The sequence below is a fragment of the Leuresthes tenuis genome, unplaced genomic scaffold (assembly GCF_036924035.1).
Source record: "Leuresthes tenuis unplaced genomic scaffold, fLeuTen1.0.hap1 SCAF_9, whole genome shotgun sequence".
Taxonomy (NCBI): domain Eukaryota; kingdom Metazoa; phylum Chordata; class Actinopteri; order Atheriniformes; family Atherinopsidae; genus Leuresthes; species Leuresthes tenuis.
The window spans coordinates 22,414,974-22,436,557 of record NW_027325363.1 but is presented as its reverse complement, the minus strand read 5'-3'; the positions used below and the strand labels follow the sequence as shown (position 1 = coordinate 22,436,557).

Sequence of the window (21,584 nt, the reverse complement as noted above, 5' to 3'; positions counted from 1 at the left end):
AGATTGTAGAAATGTCATTTGATTTAAAAAAAAAAAAAAAAAGAGATCCTACAGGTGTGGTATTTAAATGATTTAATTTGAACTAATTATAGGATGAAAAGGATGACACATTTTAACAGTCCAGCATGTGAATAGCATTGATTAAAAATACAGCATAAACTAATAAAAAATAATGAAAACTTCTTGCACTTCGTTTCTACAGCGGCGTCTTAATAGTCAAGTAATCTGATCATTAGCAGGTCTTAAATTATGTGAATACAACCGCAAATGGAGCAACACATGATGGATTACGCTGGGCAGTTATTTAACAAATGAAAACGGCTCATGATTCAAGAGCTTGTAGAACCACTCTGAGCAGCAATAAAGTCCTAAAAAGATTTGATTTGTCCAAAAAAGAATCTAAATTTAACCTTTAAAAACATTTTTAGTTTGAAATCGCTTTATATTCCTTCAGTTGTTGGTTCATTAGCTCTTCCAAGTGTTTTCTCTGTCTGAATACCGACTGACAATGAAAGGAGGTGCGGGTAAAATCCCAGTGGCACTGTAGATGGGACAGGCTTTAAAGTCGCATGGCGAGTCTTTCCAGGCATACCGAAGAGCTGTGACTTCATCAGGAGGCTGGCAGTAAGTGGCAGATAACAGGACAGTGGTTGGACCCCACGTCTCTATGGCAGCGGGAACCCACTGGGACTTCGGCCCGTGTGGATGCTTGCTTACTGAGCAAAAGATCTCGATTTAAAAAAAAAAAAACAAGATGAGAACGAGCTAAACATGATTTTGTCTTCAACATGAGACCAAATAAAAGGATTTAACAGTGACAGGTTAATGGTAATACTGTACAAACAGAGGAACCCACAGAAGTGGTGTAGGACTACTTAGACTATGTGGCATCAACATTCAACTGTGTTCTCAGGCTAATGCAGCAGTGAGGCGGCTGCTCTGCAGCTCGTCTCACCTCAAAGATGTCTTTGGATGGTGTGACGGAGGCGGCTCTGTCATATGTAACAATCACAAACACATCTGTGGACACTATTTGTTTGGGGAAAGGTCCGAGGAAGGGCACGTCCTTCTCGCCATAAGCCACAGCCCTGGCGCCTAACGTCAGTCTGTAAGCGACATCCTGCTTGTCTCTGGGGTGGATTCTGAAACGGAAAAGCAGACCAAATGGAATACATTTCATGGCACCAATTCAACTCTCAAACACAAAAAAACGGGCCGTTTCAGCAGCTTCCGGCAATCGGAGCCATTTCTGTCAAATGAAGCAGTTTCTAATTAAACCTGAAAAGCTAAAAACAGAAAGCAACCACACCTCTGCCCTAAAGGGAGGTCAAATAACCCCAGTTAACTACGCCAGTCAATATTCAATGAGCAATATACTCTACCTTATACTCTTTTTAATTACTGTAGTTTTATATTGAATCCTGACAGCTACATAAGTGATGTGGATGATTGTATTCCCATGTTTCTATTTCTTCCACATTAAAAACAACATTTCTGTCACTATTCATCATTCATTTCATCCATACTCCTGCATTACCGTCTGCTACGATCTGAAAACCTGGCCAGTGGCTCCTGACTCATTACAAAGTGCAGATATAAATCCGGCGTCTTCTCAAGTGCAACCAAAGTGTGGATCTCATAAGCAAGTAGGTGAAAGGAAAGTTTAAGGCTTTTCAGTTGCTTGATCTTCAACGGCTGCCTATAAACCGGATCCTTACGTGCCGTAGGGGGAAGTTTTATCAGGTAAATCAAACGCCACAGCCATGAAGGTTTTCTTCATCCTGGGGTTCGGGACAAAACCCACGTCGGCCGTTTGGTGCCAGCGGATTTCTGCAAAGCCGTCGTCTGTGGGGCCGTCTTTGTAGGTGTCCAGCTACGCAGAAGAAGAAATCATTTGTCAACGAATGCAAACGCGTAAAAAAAGGTTTTTCGCCGATTTATTTAGATCACGGAAATCATCGTGACTCAACCCAGACGAGAAAACTTGTTCAGTCTTCGGCGCAGCACTTACTTGGACGAACCCAAAGGGGAAGTCGAGAGCTGTCTGCCCCCCTGAACCCTGGTGGAATGCCATCCTCCAGTCATCAATCAGAGCAGGGAATGAGCAGTTGTACTTGTCCCGATGATAGTCTGCATTCGCCTCCCCTGGAAGTATGAAAAATCCTACAGATGCACCGTCTGTGACAGAGTACACTGAACATGCACCATCTTTGACAGCTATGCTACCTTGATACCAGATGGCTCCATAGATGGTCATACTGAGCAGGGGGTGGATCATTGCGTTCCATAAAACTGAGTTTTTCTCCTTTGGACTGAGAATTGGCAACAAGCAGAAAGAAAACAAATGTAACTACACTTTGCTGCCATGTGCATAAGACAACGAGCCTTATGTCGTCTTCATGTTTTCACCTGTCCTCATTTTGCTCTAATCCACACTGCCGCAAGGCTCTTAGAGATGACCAGGCTTCCACTGGCGTGCCTCCCCAACAGGACTCCACCAGTCCAATGGGATACTTCAACTTGTCGTACATGTAACGTCCAAAGAGCCAGCACACCGCCGAAAACTCCCCAACGACACCTGGAAACGCACACCGGTCGATCAGCCAGAGTAACGCAAGCAAAAAGGCAGCAAGTAATCCAACAAATGGCATCATGGTTGATGTAACTAGTGTCAGGAGTATCTATTTACATAATTTTAACGTACACTGCAACAGAATTAGTGCCATTAATCTGTGCTTCTGCTAGGCAGAGCTCATTTGAAGCCATTTAAAGTGCCTCAAAACAAAACCTTTGTGCGTTTCAAACAGTTCTCCGAATACATAAAGAAACTCGTCTTACTGGCTGTGGGCACAGACCAGGGCAGCTGGACTTCGATTAGATCAATCAGCTCAGTTTCGTTCATTCTCAAAGCTGCCATGAAGGGCCTCACATGAGGATATTTAGGTGAAAGTGACAGTTCTTCAGACGCGTTGAAAATCTGTTTGAGAGGAAGGCATTAAAGAGAGATCAATGGATGATCAAAATCAGTGGAATTTTCTTTGTAAAGCAGCTAAGCGCCGATGAAAACATTCTGCCAACTGTGTTCAACCAACTTACCTGGAGACAAATTCCTATGTTCTGTGTGTGAAATATATCAAAAAAGATTACGACTCAAGATTGTTGCTTGCCAGAGGGCGTTTCCACTGTACCTGTGATGTAGGGAAGTACATGTTGCTCTGGCCTCCACACAGCCAAATGTCCCCAAACATCACGTCCGTCAGATTAACCGTGCTGTTGTCCGAGGCTGCGGTCACAGTGTAGGGACCGCCAGCATCAACGGGGTTAAGGGTGACTTTCCAAATGCCTGGGAAAAGAGTCACAGATACGTGGACTGTCAGAAGACAAAGCTCCGGGCGCTTTTTGAGTCGTTTACTTTTGGACTAAACGCAGAAGTGGCTCTAATGCACACACGACTCCTGCTTTTGATTTTTCTCCAGTAATGAAAACAAGATGCGAGCCAAATTCTCCCTGCCCTCTTTACAAGGTCAACACCCATATTGACAGGTGGCAGAAAACAAGTCAACTGACTACTGGTTATTGCTGCTATTGCTTCGCTCTGGTTTTTGCAAAGTAACAGTTCCTACTTCCCTCTAAATCATGTCCCAAAGGATCTTCACCTTGGTTAAGATTAGGGATAAATGATCTTTATGAGTTATGATAATCTCTCCAAACACAGTCATACATTATTGACCTGTGACTTTTTTCCGTACCCTACAGATGTGAGGATACCACATTGTGCTGCATTTGAGCCGTGGCTCAGTGGTTAGTGGTCGCCCAGTAACCGGGAGGTTGGCGGTTTGATTCCCACTCTCAAAAAGATTGGTGAAACTGACAGCTGGTGTCCTTCTGACGGCCGAGGTGCCACCATACCCCCATGCTCCCCGGGCGCTGTGAATGACTGCCCACTGCTCCAGTGTACCTGGATGAGTTAACAGCGGAGGACAAATTCCGTGTGTATGACTGTATGTATGACAATAAATCTGATCTTAATCTTACCTTCTGTCACAGCAGCCGATGAGGTTTTCTGGTTTATTGGCCCTGAGAGGGAGACGGTGACATGTGCCCCCTCGGAGCCAAAATATCCCCACAGCACAGCTCTCTGTGGAGACTTCTGCAACACCATGTGGTCTCCATAGTACGAGGCAAAGCGCAGGTTCCCATCTACCCACACAGAGGGTATTAATGTTTATCTGCAGCCTGTGTCTCATAAAAGGGAAAATACTTCATCTGTTTATGGGAATTAAAATAACGCACGGCACTGTGGTACATATTGGGTCCAGGGTAGCAATAAGCTACAGTTTTGTTGTTTTGTTAGAACGGTGTCAAAGCAGGTGAGAATGTTAGCTGATAAACTATAAGACTTTATTTAGCCGAGTGTGGACACATACAAGCTGTACTCACCACATCCACAGTAGAAAGAAGTTAAGAGTATAACGAAAGCAGCAACACAAACTACGTCCATGAAAACAACCCGCGTTAGTAGAACCCTGTCGAAAAAAAAGTCAAGTCGACAGGCTAAATATGCCGTTTAACCCAACGCTGGACACGTAAATGCTCACCAAACGTGTGTCATTTGTTTATGGGCGTGTCAAAGCGTCCTTGGTGTGACGTCACGTGGGCACTCGAGACTTCAACTTTCACAATAAAACTCAAATATCCATTTAAAAAATGTAAACGTGTGTGTGCATTCCCTACAAATTTCAAACAGCCACCATAGGCTCACTGTTGCGTATTATGCTTCATTGTCGACAACAAACATTCTTCCAGACAGAATTCTTTCCCAGAATGGGAAAATATCACAGAGCTGAATTCAATTTGGGATCCTAATTCTAGAGACTATATATGGTTAACGGTTAGTAACTTTGAAGTAATTAACGGCTACAATGCAGCTTCTCTCAACACCAACCATAACATTGGACAGGGAGAGGACGGCTCCTACTTTGTCGGTCTTGGTCCCAGTTTCTCTTTGTCAAGTCCTGAACTTTCTGCAGGGCCTCCTGGAGGGGATGCTGTGCTTCTGTATGAGTCCTCATCCAGTTGGACTTGGGTTGTTACCAACTCTCGTTGTCAGTTTTGGAGCGATTGTTCAAGCTCTTTGTTATTTTCCTTTCGTTAGACAATTTCTTGGTTTGACTTATCAACCTGAGATTCAGTTACACAGGTATTGGCTTGGATAGCCGCCCTGTCACTAAATTAATAAACATTTTATTCAAGGCTTTGTCTTTGGCTTTTTGGTCTCCACCTCAGCCATGAGCGCTGATGGGATTTTTCCAAGCTCAGTGGGGTCAGTACCTATTATCTTAGTACCATAACCTGGTATTCACTCTTCAGTCAAGTCCATCATGTTTTCCACCAAATGAAAAGGATCTCCATGGCTGGATCATTCGGATTGAGGTGAAATCATGTTGAGTTCACGTGAGGGTGTTACACAGGCAGCTTTGTTAATTAGTTTGAGTTAGTTATGTTAGTATGTATGATGATCAAGGACTAGACTTTTCAAGACCAAAATAACTACAGGTAATGTAGTGCAGGGAAGAAACTTGTCCAGTAAACGATTAAAAAAAATATGCTCAACTGGAATTAGTGAAAAATGCATTGTCAGCTGAATTACACAAAAGAGAAGTGTAATTTATTGGAGTGACTAGTCTTCCCTGAAATGTTTTTGACTGAATAAAACCCGTGTTACAAACATTGCCCAGGGATTACAACCAAAGTACTTCCAGCTGCTGGAAGTACTTTTAAAATCAGTTCTACTTCCCCACATCACGAGCTTTACTTTAAAGACTTTACAGTCTATACAGTATGCAACCATTCTAGATTTTCTTGCAAGCTCAATTAATAAACAATTAGAGGGAACCTATTGCTGCCATAATTGCACGATTTCACAAACCTCCTCAGATTCCGAAAGCAGTGTGCTGCTGTAGGGGAAATCCTTATGAAGGCTAAAGTAATTAACATCTATAGACTAACACAACAGGATGAAAAATGGCAGCAGATGTAACATTAATTATCCAGCAGTTTACAAGCCAGGTGTTTATTTACCAAATTATTTTATGTGTTCGTCGCGGTAAAGACAAATGAGCATGTGGCATTCTGTTGGCATGCTATTAAAAATAAAATATCAGCCCTTACACAAACTAAGTGATAGAATAGGCAAGATACCGGAGGTGTTAGTTGTTGTACAAAGTAATAGAAGAACTCTAAAAATGAGGAAAAAAATACAGAAAAGAGTATATTTAGATGCTGTTTGGCTACAAAGATGAGAACATTCAACACTGAATTATTGAATCATAATTGTTTTGGCTCAAAATGTCCTCCAGCCATCAAAGTTATGGGGACGTGGTAATTCACATTTATCTTAATGTGATTTCTATGGCAACCAATGACTGGGTGCTGTTACCCTTACCTTATGACATGCATGCATGAAGAATTCTTTCCACTTGTTTTATTGTTGGGGGTTTGCTCAGGCTTTACTGGCTTGCCACTCTTCCTTTTGCATATCTGCTAATTGAAACAACTGTCAAATTCTGCCACCGGCTCGTTGGAGCATCTGGGACATAACTTCTACTACACAGGCAGTTGAACATGTGCCACTTAAGATATGATGAAAAGGAAACAGAATTGGAATTATAGATCTGAACTGACTGGGATAGGTGTGTCTGAATGATGTAAAATACTTTAGCATTTCTCTTTCACTTTCTTTGGTTTGATGGTTTATTCAAAATGCAAGTTTATATTTGTTTATACTATATGTAAATGATAATGAAGCATAGGCAAATATTAAAAACAAGAGCCTAAGTTGTATTTTATGGATCAGTCTGAAGCATCTTTTAATTATACTTTTCAATCCAATTAAAAAAATCCTGTTTTGTCAACAGATGAAAAAATGTGTATATATATATATATATATATATATATATATATATAAATCAAGAAGAAATATTTGTGAAAGTTCAGATGAATAAAATTTAAAACCAAATTACATGGTTTTGTTTTGGATTGAGACAGAGACTAGACCCTTCAGAAGAGACTCAAAACAAGAAGTTTCAAAAGGTTTATTCATAAGACTCAGGTAGGAATTTCCCAATAGTAATTTCAGGCTCTGCGGGCGAATCTCCACAGGTGACGGGGCTCCAGCGGTAGGCACAAACAGGCATTCTCCTGGAGCGGTGACTGGGACAGTGATCGTTTCTCTTTTGGGAGTGATTTCTAAAGTGGTTAGTTGCTAAGTATCCAAGTACAAGATTCCATTGCAGTGACCATAGCTCCAAGTCATTTAGGTGCGCCATAGGCACTGAATTAAACAGACTTCAGTGGTAACAGCACTTGGAAGAGCAGGTGACAAAATGACCAAACATTGCCAAAAATCTTCATTAAGCACAAGCCTACAGGTTAGACCTTCAGAGTACCACAGAGACCAACTGACAATAAGTGGGGAGCAGACCAGAGTATTTAAACAGTTGAGAGGAAACAAGTCACAGGTGAGTTGAATGAGCAATCACAAAACAGACTGGAGAAAAGAGACTGATAGGGGACGAAGTAAGGAGCTGGAAGGAGCTGCTCATACAGTGTGACAAGAGAGTTATTGACCTGGATGAAGATTTCGCTGCATTATCCGAACCAAACTAGGGTGGAGGCCACTTAAAAATGACTTTGAAAGAAGCAGAATGCATACTTTGACTTTATTTCTGCTTCCCGTGGATTAAGTGGACCGGGATGCTTCAGTTGTTTTTATTATTGGATGAAGAAAAGTTCCATCGCCTCAGTTAAAAAAAATCCTTAGTTCATACTGGAACAATAAAGGTATCTCTGTTTCTGATATCCTGCTTGGTTTGCTCATCTTCTGCTTGCCACACATCACTAACTCTTTCTTACCTCTCGTGAATTTTGCCAAGTATAAAATGAATAATTAGGTAAAACTCTGTATTTGCACTCCATTTTGATAAATAATTATTTTACATCTTCTTTTCAGAAAATGCCAAATAGATTAAATCTGTTTATCATAATCAAGAGAAGCTAAAGAACACTAAAAAAAAAGTTCTGAATCTTTAGAGCTTTTGGCCACAGCAATTACATATTATTTCATACCATCTCCCAGATGACATTTTAACACAGACATGGAAAAGTAACTGCACTGCAGTTGATAGATAATATTGAACGTCAAGAAGATAAATGACACCACAAATAAAGAAAACTGTTTTCTTCACACATTGCTCCGATTTGTATGCACAGAGAGAGTATAACACCTTATCAGCCAGCTTGCCGGTGACAATTTGCACACATTTCTCACGCAGCCAATTAAGTGACAATTAACTCGCAAGCATGTGCACACACACAGCAAGAAAAAGCCGACATATACAGACGGAAAACATGAAATGAGAAAAAATGTCTTCTGCATTGCCTATCTTTAATTAACTTATTACGCTTCTGTACAAACAGACGAGGGCAGTATCAAACTTGATGTCAGGGTGCATTCCTGTATAAGTGATGCTTCAATATCACCACTCCACTTCAGTCCAAGCCAGTGCTCAAATTAGATTACAGAAACTGGATTGAAAATAGCTATTCCTCCTCTAGTGAACCATGGAATGGGCTGTGGTCTGTTCCGTCACATTTTACAGCTAATTTCATGAGCTGAAATGAGAGATGCAAATATGTTTGTGGTTTCATGCATGAACCAAGATTTATGACTGCTGTCTAAGACTCTGGTAGGTCTCTTAACACGTCAGCTCCCATCTATCATGAGATAAATCCCTTGAATTATTGCTTCTCTTTAAGTCACTCAGCAGCTATTAGGTGCTTGAGAGGAGCATAGGCATCATCTTTGCTGCCCACACTGCATCTTGCTTTCACACTTTCACATTTACCGACACCTAAATCAGTTTACACATGATACCGCCTCGTCCCATTAATGCCAAAACAACCTGCTGAACGATAAGGCTACAGGGTTTTGTAAATGCATTTTAATCACAAACAGAAGATATGAGCTGCATTGAAAAAAAAAACAACTTATTGATAAAAACTTTTTCCCTATCACAAGCAACCTCTGGACACACCAGGGGATTTCATTGATCTTCAGGGGGACTTCAATGGCTATGTTGGAGTAACCTGGACAGCTGTGATTGGGAGGAACGGCCTGCCCAATGTTAACCTGAATGGTGTATTGTTATTGGACTTCTGTGCTAGTCATGAATTGTCCATTACAAACACCATGTTCATCTTCAAGCATAAGATGGTCCATACCTGTACCTGGCACTATGCCAGGTTAGGCCAAACATCGATGATCGACTTTGTAGTCATGTCATCAGACCTGTGGATCACCATCAGGTGGTGAGTTGGATCCATTGGTGGGGAAAACTGCCAGTCAGACCTGGTAAGCCCAAACGGGTCTTCAACTTCAGTCACCACCAGTATCTCCACTACCTTACCACAGAGACAGGAAACAAGGGCATTACCGTGCTACCAGCATTGCTAATGATGCCTGTCCTAAATATTTTGTAATATCTAATAGCTAATGCAGTAACCACCTGAAATATTGTAACTTGCCAGGCAACCTCAAGAGATTTCTTGGAAACTAGACTGTCTGATGTAGAGGGAGGGAGCAGATTTGGCAGATTTGGGAGATTTGGCATATTTGGCGTATTTGGCGTATTTGCCATGCTGAATCCTTTATAATGGCACTTTTCCTAACAGGGGTAATAGTTGTTAGAGAATACTTATGAGATGAAAAATTTGAAAAAGAAAAAAGATCACTCTTTTGTAATCAGGAAATCAGGTTGCTGTGCTTGTAGGTTTTTTCATGAGAGGTGTTCTTTTTTTTTAACTTTGTTGCAATCACAAAGGATTCAATTTCAGTTCATAATAAATTTAGTAAATTATTGACTTATCTGAGAAAGTAAACTTCAGGGAACAAAACCACAATTTCCTATTGTACATTTATTATAAGTCTGCACACTAGTTAAAGCACATACAAATGGTTTATTTCTTGGATCTCCTGCGTTTTAGCCTTGGAATGTGTCAAGAAATTAGATTAGAAATGTAACACAAGGTTATTAGTTTCTCTGTGGTCTGTACTCTTACAAGTAACACCCATCGTCACATTTAGTCTCACCTCTCCAGTTTCAAACATCCTATACATATGGTAGGCTAAGATGTTGCTGCATCACTTAACTATGAAATAATAACAGAAATGTTTTGCTTTATACCGGAGGATAAATGTCTATTTCTTGATCAGAGAGTAATATGTTTGATACCAATTCTAACATGAGGTTAAAGTAGGAATATAATGGCCTTTTTTTTCATCAGTTGATGTAATTTCCTGAGGTCTGCATGAAATGTCTGTGACATGCTTTGGTCAAAATACCACAAGTTTAAAGAAACTCTGCACTATTCTTAGATCTGTCTTTGCAGCTCTCTTTATGGCAGTTAGTTTTAGGGGTGAAGTGAGCCACTCTACTCCACTCCACCCTTTTCTTCCACAGGATGTCCATCTTTTGGAATTAGAACGACAGTTTCTTGCTTCTAAGCAAACTTAAAGTTTACACGTTTACAGGTAAAACGTAAAAGACACAAATTACGCTTAATTAATAGCGACCGCAGCAAGAGGGTTCCAGGTTTGATTCCCGGCAAGGGCCCTTCTGTGTGGTGTTTGCATGTTCTCCCCTTGTATGTGTGGGTACTCCGGCTTCCTCCCACCGTCCAAAAAGATTTTAATTGGTGACTCTAAATGTACCTGGGAGTGAGTGTGAGCGTGCATGGTCGATGTGGCCCTGTGATGGACAGGCGACCTGTCCAGGGTGTACTCTGCCTCTAGCCCAATGAACGCTGGGCTAGGCTCTAGCAACCCTGAATTGGAATAAGCGGGTATAGAAAATGAATGAATGAATGACAGCACTTGAAGAATGTTATTGCCGTATGACAAAGGAAACAACAGTTAGCCTGAGAGCTAACACCAGCACACAGCAAGCCATGGTTACACTACCACTCACCAAACTGATAAGAAAATACTTAAAAGGAAATTTAAATCCTAAATATATAGATTTACTTCATCTGCTGTTCAGCTATGGATAGTTGGTACTGATCCCACTTTCCCTCATGTGTTGAACAGATCCAGGTTGTTAAAGCACAGAGAGGAACAATGAAGTAATGTAACAGCCAGCTCTGAGGGAAGCCTCCTCATTTCTACATCACATAATGTGCTCAACAGACAACAGATAAAACATATTCTAAAAAAAGTACCTGTAGAAGTTTTTTGTCTTCTCCATGTGTTAATTATGTAACTGCTGATAAGATAATGTCTTTAACAGCAAAATAGAAAGAATAAGGAAAACAGTTTCGATTTCCAATTTCCAAGATATGGTTAATTTAGCACTATTTGAATTTAGAGTTTTGCAGAGATTAAATCAGTAGGTTGGATAATCTTACCCTGAGCTGACTTTAAATTATCATGCAAATTTGAAAGTCTCTTTGAATGAGGAATATTAAGCCATAAGAAGAGTGACAGGGTAGCGTTTAATCAATGTTTTTGAGTCCCTTCAGATACTTAGAAAAATGCTCTTGATTTTTTTTAAATGTTTTTTTTTAACAAGAAACAACTTGATGAAAACGGAGAGAACATTTGGTAAGCAGCTCGTGCCACACAATTGTACACAAAAGCCATTTCTGAACACGCTTACAAGAATAACCTAATGATCAAACACAACATATATAACATACAGTATTTATCAAACAACATAACATGATCAAAAATCCTATCAATCTCATCAAAAATCATATAAATGTGTTCAGTCAGAGGTTTCTTCAGCACCGTGGCAACAGAAAATCCTTCCTGCTCACAGCAATAACTCTTTACAATGACAAATAACTGTTTTCATTCTTTACGCTGTAAAAAAACCAAAACAATTTCCCATTCCTTCAGAATTAATTCAATTTAGTGCTTGCGCAGAAGTGAACTTACTGTCAGAGCACAAACAATATGAGGGACAATATAAATATGGTGGCGAAGCAAGATGCAAACACTACAATATTATTAATGACCTTTTCCGTTTCAGTGACAAGCCATTTGATCATAAAAGGAAACCTGCAGTGATACAAGCCCTGGAGGAACAATCTAGACTGAGCATCAGTTTAATAAATGGACGTATCTGGTTCATCAGCTTTCCTGAGTCTCTTGCTTTGAGGTAAAAAATTTGATATATCAGAATATTTTTTCAAGCAGAAGCGAAGATCGTAGTTTCCAAATATTGTCATTTTGATTGGGTTTCTACTTACAAAGTGTAGCTTTCATACATTTTCAGTTAATGAAAATAAATGGACTTTCATGTAATGAGCAGTGTGACACCATGTTTATGATGCATCAGAAATATACTGTAACAATAGGAAGATAATCAGAGAACTGATTTAAAGAAGTATCAAAAAGTCTATATGGATGCTGTGTTGCCAGGCAACCAGCTCCCCTCTCATCATGGAAACAAAGACCATTAGACAATAGCATACACAGACGGTATACACATCTACAGTTTAATTATGCAGTTATCTACATAAAAATGATCTCTTCCCTTAAATACTTATTGCTTTCTTCTCAGTGTGTAAAGACAAAAGTAAAACTGCTCTTTAATCTTATTGGTGTTTTTCTTTTTGAGTATGTCACCTTTGTATTTCTCCTGAGATAATTTCCCCTAATTTTTGTGCCTGTAAAATATGCCCAGCATCTACATCTTTTTCCAGATCCTTTGAAACTCAGCATGTTAATTTTATCTGTGATTTTATGGCCAATTTCAGTCCTTGTCTCCTTATCTGAGTTTAGACGTGGCGGCTGCTAGCCCAACAAGCATGGATTGATTTTTCTTATAAGAAATGGAACGTTTCTTCTGCTCCTTCATCATTAACTGCATCCAAGACACCAACAATTACCCACTTGGTGCATTCAGCTGTGCTGTTCTCCTTTAATATCACAGTTTGCCTCGACTGGGATGATTTAGAAGCTTTAATAATAACCAGCTAGCAGACCTGGAGCATTATCATAATAAATTGTTGTAAAACCAGCTGAAGCTGCTTTTTACCTATAACAGTTTTCTGCTTTTTCATTTTGACATGGGGCCATTATAGTCGGGACATCAGATGGATGCTAAACGTGGCTCAGATCAGCAGGTGGCACTCTCATAACAGCCAAGCCAGCTGGTGGAGGAAGTGTGCTGCTCTGAGGCAGCTGATGTGTTTGCCTTTCAGTTTTCAGTTTATCTTAAGCCTTCCAGAGAGGACAACTTCAGTCGCTGGGATTGTAACAATCGCATTTCAAAGATAAGCCACATCTGGCCAACACAGAGGGATTGTGCTTTTTTCATTCAATGGACAAATGGCATGGGATTGTTGTTTTATTGTCAAGTGTGTTTAAGAGTTGGGGGAATATAAATAATTTACTCTACTTTATAATAATAGTTTGGATAGGGCCATGCTTAACTATGAGAAATCTCTTCACCATGGCTATCTGATGTTAATGTGCTGTGATGTATACATTACAATACTTTTATCTCAGCTCCTGTGGAGATAAATACGTCACAGTAGACTCAGTTTCCTTTGATCTTTGCTCCCTCACAGGAATTTATATTTTGATTAAAAACATTTAAATGAGACTGTCTGGTGTCTGATAAATATGTGGATATAAACACATGCACTGTACACTCAAAGTTCTTTAATAAATGCTGCATTTGACATAATTGTTATACATAATACAGCTCATTATTGGCCCTAACTGTGTTTATGAGGCAGCTTCTACCAGCTTTACCAGGGTTTAAGCCTGTATTCCTAATCAAAGTGTGACAGCTTGACACAATATGAAATAATGAAGTCGTTACATGTCCTACATTATGAGACTGCCTCGTCCTTAAGTGGATATTTATAGCTAAACCACAGCTACAGCCTTTGCAGTTGCTTTCCTTTGTTACAGTACATTTTAAGTACTACTGAATGAATCACTTTCAGCACAATCTGCATGCTTCAAAAGGTTAAAGTCCATTCCAGTCAGTCAAAATTGAGTTCTCGCTTTTTTTTTCTTTTTTTTTTAATCCTTCTCTGTCGCACAGGCAAAGATAGGGAGCTGTTGCAGCTTATTGGCCTTTCAGGTGGGCACGGTTTGCAGTTCACAGGGAAAATAAAATTATACCTCTGTCCTCAACATACTGCCGTAGGCCTGCCAGGAACTTAGATCAGCAGGAGTAATTACATCCAAGTCAAACCCTTGATGAATTAAAGGCAATAAAGCTGCAGAATGGCAGAGGTCACGCACCGGATTAAATTCACAGAGTATTTCCAATTTTACCTTGGAACTAAACTCCTTGTGTTAAGACTCAGGGTCATATATACTCCTGACCCCTCAGCAGTTTCATCTTGGTTGAATGCTTAAGAACCAAGTAGAGCAAATTCCTTCATATTCAATCAAAGAGGTGTGAGCGGCGTTAACAGTGTTGCAGAAAAAGAGAAAACACGCTCTGCGTTTTCACGCTTTGACACCTCTCAGGATGAATAAAAGCTGTGAACACGAAGCCTTTTAATGAGCCAAAATCTCTTTTTAAGATTGTGTCACACTCGCATGGTGTATAGCGCCAGAATGACAACGTACAGAAATACATTGAGGAGTACATGTTTTCGAAAGCGATTTTAAATGGGATACTCTGGAGCAAGGAGACATGCACATCCATAAAGCATCCTCCTAAAATCCTGTCTCCTTTGGTTTAAAACATAAAAGATTCACCTCTTGCATGCAGCTTCATTTTGCCGCATACCCACTGTAGATGAAATGAAGACAGCAGAGGTTCTACTAGCTTTATCTAAGACACCGACTTTGGGCCGCACCCCTTGTGAAAAAAAGTATCTGATCATTCATAGACTTAAATTTCAATAAGATGTTGGCAAGCTTTGATGTTCAGATTTTCTTTCAAACAAAACTGTCAGATTCACAAATAAAGACTGAAATTAATGGATGGATGACCACCATGCCTGCTAACATGCAGTCTAATTATCTATTTGGATGATGAAACGTGCCACCTGCGATAATTAATGGATTAGCCTGTATTTAGACTTAAATATCATTTTCCTCTAGCCTCAGAAATTAGGCAGAGCGACAAAAAAGGAACATTTCTTGGTGTGATTTAATTGAGTTTGGAGGAGTGAAATCTCACTGAGCTCCAACTGAGAGAACAGGGTGTTTAATATTTAAATGCCACATGTGAATTTCACACTCAAAATAGCAGCTTTGTGATTGTCTTAACATGGCGTCTTAGAGTGAAAGATTTGCGCACACATGCACACGTTCTTGTGTTTTGTTGTGTGGAGAAAAATTTTGAGCCACCAGTCAAAGAGTTTTATAGATTAAAGGCTGAGCAGCTGATAGCTGGCGGACAGCAGCTCAGTGGTGTTAGAGTCCAATACATTGACAAAAATGAAAAGAAAATCTCAACCTGTGACGTAATTTTAATGATTGAATGTCCTTTAAAAACTTGATAAAATTTAGAAGAAACCAATTTGTGCTTCTTAAGCACCAGAGTGGTGGACAGAGGTACAGTGGTAGACACTTGAAATGTCACATAAACCTACAAAACAAAATAATAATTCAATTTCTTAAACTGATACAATGCAAAAAACATATCAAAACGGAAAATGTGACCACTAGAATGAATCAGTAAGCACAACAAAGTTATAAAAAACACATTATGTTCTTTGTTTGGTTGTATTGTCTTGTCTTGTGTGTTTTATGGTAGTCTTTTTGATGTTGTGTATTTGCCTAGTCTTGCTCCTGCCGCACTCCACTCTGTCTTGCACTGTGATACCTGATGAATTACTGTTTAGGATTACCTGCATCCGCAGCATCTTTCATTAGGTTTAATTAAAGGTGATTTATTTCCTTTGTTTGCCTGCCTCGGGAGTTTTAGTCTGTGTTTGGGCTCACTTCTCTACTGGGACTGGGACTAATACATTTACAACTTGGTAAATTCTACTAACGATCATTGCATAGTATCCAAATATAACAAAAATATTGTTATTATCCAGGATTTATGCTCACACTGCAGTACCACCTTTACAACCTTTACAACCTGTAAAACCTTTAAAACCGCCATTATTGCAGGAAGTAATATGTGGATTAAATACATTGCAAAGTTAAATTGTAGAGGTCCTCTGTTACACTTGAGGCCTGAAATCGTGTCTAGTCTAACGCCAAGGACTCAGAGTTAGCTGTTTAACATTTAACCAGGGCAACAGTTTTGATTTTCAAGAGCTTAGAAGGAAGCAGAAGCTCCATTTCATGCTCAACAGCATGAACATTTAAGGAAACGGATGTCATAATAATTCATATTTTCCCCTCCAAAATTTTTGTTAAGCCTAGTTACACACTGCTCTTTATGTTTTACCAAATTAGATTTTTTGATATATTTCAATGTAGTTATTTTGTTGCAAGTTATTTTTGTTGTAACAACTAAAAAATATGTGTGCATGACACGCTGTGGCATGTTGAGTGTGCACATGCAAGCAATGATGACCTGTAAAATCTATCGTTCAAAGAATTTTCAACCTTTTGTGGTCATGAGAGAACCGAGAAGTGTCATAATGGTGCTGGTGGTGGCTAAATGGCGGTGATGGCATAGCAACAAAGTGCACTTTAGTCCTAATGATGATGTTTTACTTAACTTTAGCTTGGTAATTTATATTTTGAACCATACGCAAGCTATGTTAGTGCTGAAACCCAACCAGTAAGAGAGAAAGTGTGTTGATGTTGATCGCCAAGGAAACAAGGAAAAACTGCATCCATGAAGGTGGCAGGGGCATTGTCTTGTTACAGACTCATAGTTATCAGCTTGTGAGAGATGCCTTCATTTTTTGGGCTGTGATGTTCCAGTAAGATTCCTGTTCTTGCTTCAGCACCCTCCCTTGTGTTGGGAGCACTCTGTGCTTTTTGCCTCCCACTCATCAAACTTGATGAATTTGTAAGAGTTGTTTTCTTTCTTTTCCTAAATCCACAAGTCAGATCTATGCACTGCACGTGCTCCATTCAGAGCAGCATACTGTTGAGTGCTACTGTTCAGAAAAGACCATTATTTAAGTAGCTGCCATTAGCGAAGCCGATTCAAGCTCCTGCTATCAGTGACTGAAAAGTAAATCAGCAGAGGTGTGGGGGAAAGTGCTTGTCTGGATAATGCGCTATCGTCTCTTAGCAGTGCGAACTGCTGAGGCTGATAATGAAAGGCAGCAACAAACCAAAAGATTCCTAATCAATTTACAGGTTTGGGCACATTTAAAAGAGGGCAGTAAAAGCCAAATGAAGCCATTACTGTGGCTTTCTGTGTAAATGAGAATGGGTGATGACTAAGCCCTCCTTGACAGTTTTCTGACACTCAGAAGACAAACTTTGCTCATCACGCAACAGTTTTAAACAGTCTTAAATTATGTATTTTATATGTTATTTTTTAAACAAGCTGGAACTTTTGCATTTTTTTGCCTGCATGTCAGATTGGTCATAAAAAGCAATTTATATTGTCATTTGGCCTTGAGAAATGAGGGTGCCATGTGAATGAGTAAAAGTGTTGTTATTAGTTATGCATCATTTCAAATACTTTTGATGAGGAACATCTCAAATATTAGTCTATCTATCTGCATGACATCAAGCACTAAAGGTGTGTGACAGGCCATGGAAGAATCTAATTTAATTTCTTTCCCTCAAAGGTCTTTGGCTTAATTGATCAGAACTGAAACAGATATCAAATTGCAAATCTCATCTCTCCAGCTTTATTTTTTTTGGTTTCCAAATATTGCCCCTTGAAATGCATTGTAAAAAAAAAGGTTAAAATTATGAGTCGCTGTCTCAGCTACAGAGCTGCTCACACATTTCAGCAAACTCAAACATTCATCTGCCACGACAGGTAGATAAGGAGTACGGAAAATTAAGTAAATTACGTTTTTTAATACATATGACAAGAAGAAATCTTTTGGGATGCATTTCCCACCTTGCCAGAAAATTAAAAAAAGCAACAACAAAAAAAAAACAAGACAAGGTGTCAAGTGAGAATATTCAGTCAACAACTACTTTTTAGACAAAGAGGACCAACAAAGAATTCTCATATAAATGTCTTTATCTTATGTCTTTGTCTTACATTTGTAAAAGCTGGGGACATTAATCTTTCAAGAAACAATTTCAAACATGCTTCAGTGGCTCACACAGCTTGGAAGCCATTCTGTTGTGTCACTTTGTAACACTTTGCATATTTAACCAAATTCCAGCACAGTGAGAAATGACAAATTCATGGCTTTTGTGTCATTCCCATGTTAAAAAATGAAAGGTTTCCATATGAAATATTATTCCCCTTATCTGCATGTATGCGACTCTTTGTTGCTACAGGTTATCTGGAGATCCATTAGCGTTCTATTTGTCTATATACGTGCATTTTCCATGCCGTGGATATACAGTCCATGACTGATAGTAAATACAAGATAGATTTGTTTCAGATTTCCTTTTGGTTTTGGATTTCTTCATCACTAATGAAACCCATCACACAGTTAAACTTTGAATAGCTGATGATGACCCACTCGTGTCATCTGTCGTCTCGGGCAGCAAGTCTAAATGTGTTTGGTTTCCTCAGAGGGTTATTTTTGACATGTTGACAGCTTGACATATGCTGCTGTCTAAGATGTTGAACATTTAAATTACCCCATGCAGAGAGAGAGGGAAGCATGACTCATTTAATCATTTTGAAAATAAAAGTCAGAAGAACGATTTGCTTGTCCACTGAGAGAAATGTGTCAAAAATGGCCCTTTTTTTCCTACCCCAATTATATTTGTATGGAAATGGATCTCTGTGAATTTCAGAAAATTCTGCCTCCAGCCAAATATGTGTGATGTTCTTAATACAAGGATATTGATGGTGTGGGAGGTCAAATTCATACAATGGGCCAATAGTGAAATGTCTCTGGAAGACAGTCAGCCATTTTCAGTTTAGCTTTCCATTAAGGTCATTGATGTATAGAAAACTTTGCTTACTATCTTGTTTTTAAATTTGTAGTTAAATTCATGAACAACAGGCAAGGGAAAAAATAGAGTTTGCAACAAGTTGTAATGCAACTTGCACACTCACACTCACTCCTAAGGACAATTTTAGAGTCACCAATTAACTTAACATGCATGTTTTTGGATGGTGGGAAGAAGTTGGAGTATCTGGAGAAAACCCATGCATACACGGGGAGAACATGCAAACTCCACACAGAAGGGCCCCAGGTGGGGATTGAACCTGGAACCTGGAGTGATGGTGCTAACCACCACACCACCAGCCCCCAATGTAAAACATTTAAATGAAACTCAGAGGCTATGATCCTATGAGCTCAGTTGTCTGTTTCCGACAGGAGGAGAGACGGATCACTCTGCCTGATTACTGCTAAAACCACACCCCTAACCCTAACCTCACCCTTTTAGAGGTCAATGGTCAGCTGTCAAAATTAATTTGACAAAAGGTGGCTAATATAGCTCTCATAGCTTTTAGCTTAGTAATTGTGCACCAGATCATATGAATCTGGACAACGGCCTGAAAAGCACCTCTGAGGTGCATAGTAGAGTGCAAGGACCAGGCTTTTGAGTGTTACTAGAAGATACAACAACATGGGAGTAAACTATAAAGAACTATTTTTTCAAAACTTCAGATTAGTGCTGTTATCTCATATTGTCCACAGCCTTGAAACACATATTTTAATCTAAGTTCTCAGTGTAAAACAAATTCATCCATCTATACAGATCTTATACTGATAAACCCAAACACACTGACACCTTGTGGGCAATTTGGAGTTTGGTGTCTTGCTGAAGTACAATTGTACAAGAGGACCAAAGAACAGAGGGATTGAATCACCAACCTTCCCATTAGTGGATGACACAATTCTCCTGAGCCACAGTGGATGTAAATCTACAAGGGTCTCTTGAACCACATCGGAAAGGATGAAGCCCAGATGAAAGTTAACACTCAGATGCTTTGATCATAAGAGGATTGCACAGGTCAGAACATGAGCAGATGAAACTTGGAGCCTCACAGCGGGGAGATATGAACTTAGCTGCGTGGCTCATCTCAAGTGTGTTGTTTTTTAACGAAATACACAGTTGTCGGGCAAGAATCTGGGATTGCTGCAGCTGATAACCATCTCTAAAAATTCTCTTTGATATTGTGGTAATTCTTTTAGAGTGTAAGATCAAAGATCAGTATACACAGACAGCATTGTAATTGCTGTCACACACTTAAAGTAGATCAGTAGGTTGCTTCAACAAAAAAAGTAGACCACCTTGCAACAGTGATGTAATAGTGTAACTTTTTCAGGCGTGCAGTTGTACATTGTGGGATTCAATCACTATTGGAATGTGTCCTTACGGCTTCATTTCATTTCGTCTCCATAGAGCAGTTCCTCTGATGAAAAACAAGAGAAGTCACCGAAAACTTCTAGGAAGTATCAAAACCATTTCCAATACCCACTTAATCCAACTCAGGGTCACGGGAGCCTATTGCAGCTCTCATTGGGAAAGAGGCGGGGTACACCCTGGACAGGTCCATCACAGGGCCACACAGAGACAAATGAGACAAACCACCATCTATGCACACACTCTCGCCTATGGACAAGTTAACCTAACATGCATGTTTTTGGCAGTACCTGGAGAAAATCCACAGGGGGAACATACAAACTCCACACAGAAAGGCCCCAGGATTTGAACCATTAACCCTTCTGGTGTGAAGCAACGGCGCTAACCTCTATATCTTATTGTCTTTGAATGTATTTGTTCAGCTTTATTCTTCTTTATTTTTCTTTTGGTGGAGGTTGAATCCTTTCAGAGTGACCACGACTGTATACTACAGAGCTCAAGTCACTGGAAAAAAAGTATTTTGTACATGCAGGATATGCAGGGCATGCTCCAGTTGCTTTGCAATCCATGCCAAAAGATTTGTAAACAGTACATGTTGATTTATTTCTTCTTTCCTCAAAGAACTAAGTGTTTTGGTGTTTCAGCTGTAATTATGCTCACAGGTGGGAATTTTCTCTGACCAATCCCTCATCTGCAGTGTTTTCACCTTTATTATTGACCTTGCTTGGAAATACTAAAAAAAAAAAATTACCTAGCGTTTAAAGTACTACCTTCAACTGTAACTTAAAAAAAGGAGGAATTGTTAAATGAAGGTTTGTCATGCATTTCAAATATATAATTCCTTTTCAAGTGGTGACTGGAGCTTGTCTTCTTAGTGGGACTTACTTTGTTTTAAGCAACTGTTGTTAGCAGAAAACACATAAAATACAACTTTAAGAGACAACTCACAGTTTTAGCCTCTAACTGACATGGATATGGCAGCCTTTGTGTTCCAGAAAATTGTGTGCACAACACCCAAAGATGCAAAGAAATATTCTGTACAAAATAGAAAAATTATGACAAGAACAGACTCACTTCTAGCTCATGAGAGATATTCAAATGTTTAATCAGCAAATAAGTGGATTTTTATCATCGAGTAATTGTTGCTGAATTATTTATGTGTGTTCTT

The 21,584-nt window shown here is 39.5% G+C and overlaps 2 protein-coding genes across 6 annotated transcripts in view; both read right to left on the bottom strand.

Annotated features, from left to right (window-relative positions):
* Positions 1 to 21,584, bottom strand: part of LOC140314580 (beta-galactosidase-1-like protein 2) — a 363,608-nt gene that overhangs the window by 166,288 nt on the left and 175,736 nt on the right. The window lies entirely within an intron of this gene.
* Positions 36 to 4,600, bottom strand: siae (sialic acid acetylesterase). Of its 5 annotated transcripts, XM_072392854.1 has the most exons (11): positions 4,441 to 4,600; positions 4,036 to 4,200; positions 3,755 to 3,958; positions 3,189 to 3,343; positions 2,839 to 2,977; positions 2,410 to 2,578; positions 2,227 to 2,312; positions 2,012 to 2,145; positions 1,719 to 1,873; positions 956 to 1,142; positions 37 to 729 (listed from the first exon to the last, which is right to left on the bottom strand). In XM_072392854.1, the coding sequence occupies exons 1-11, from the start codon at positions 4,499 to 4,501 to the stop codon at positions 466 to 468; spliced, it is 1,719 nt and encodes a 572-aa protein (XP_072248955.1). In that variant the 5' UTR covers positions 4,502 to 4,600; the 3' UTR covers positions 37 to 465. The 5 variants fall into 5 exon arrangements, with proteins under 5 accessions (XP_072248956.1, XP_072248954.1, XP_072248955.1 ...); XM_072392855.1 differs by having other exon boundaries at positions 36 to 729; positions 2,012 to 2,312; positions 4,036 to 4,236; XM_072392853.1 differs by having other exon boundaries at positions 36 to 729; positions 2,012 to 2,312.

Excerpts from the sequence above, each read along its gene's own strand:
- siae (XM_072392853.1), bottom strand. The coding sequence starts at position 4,501 with ATGGACGTAGTTTGTGTTGCTGCTTTCGTTATACTCTTAACTTCTTTC. Across the intron at positions 3,959-4,035 it reads ATCGGCTGCTGTGACAGAAG|GTACACTGGAGCAGTGGGCA; the intron begins GTAAGATTAAGA and ends TAACTCATCCAG. Across the intron at positions 2,579-2,838 it reads CTGGTCTGTGCCCACAGCCA|GTGTCGTTGGGGAGTTTTCG; the intron begins GTAAGACGAGTT and ends GTGCGTTTCCAG.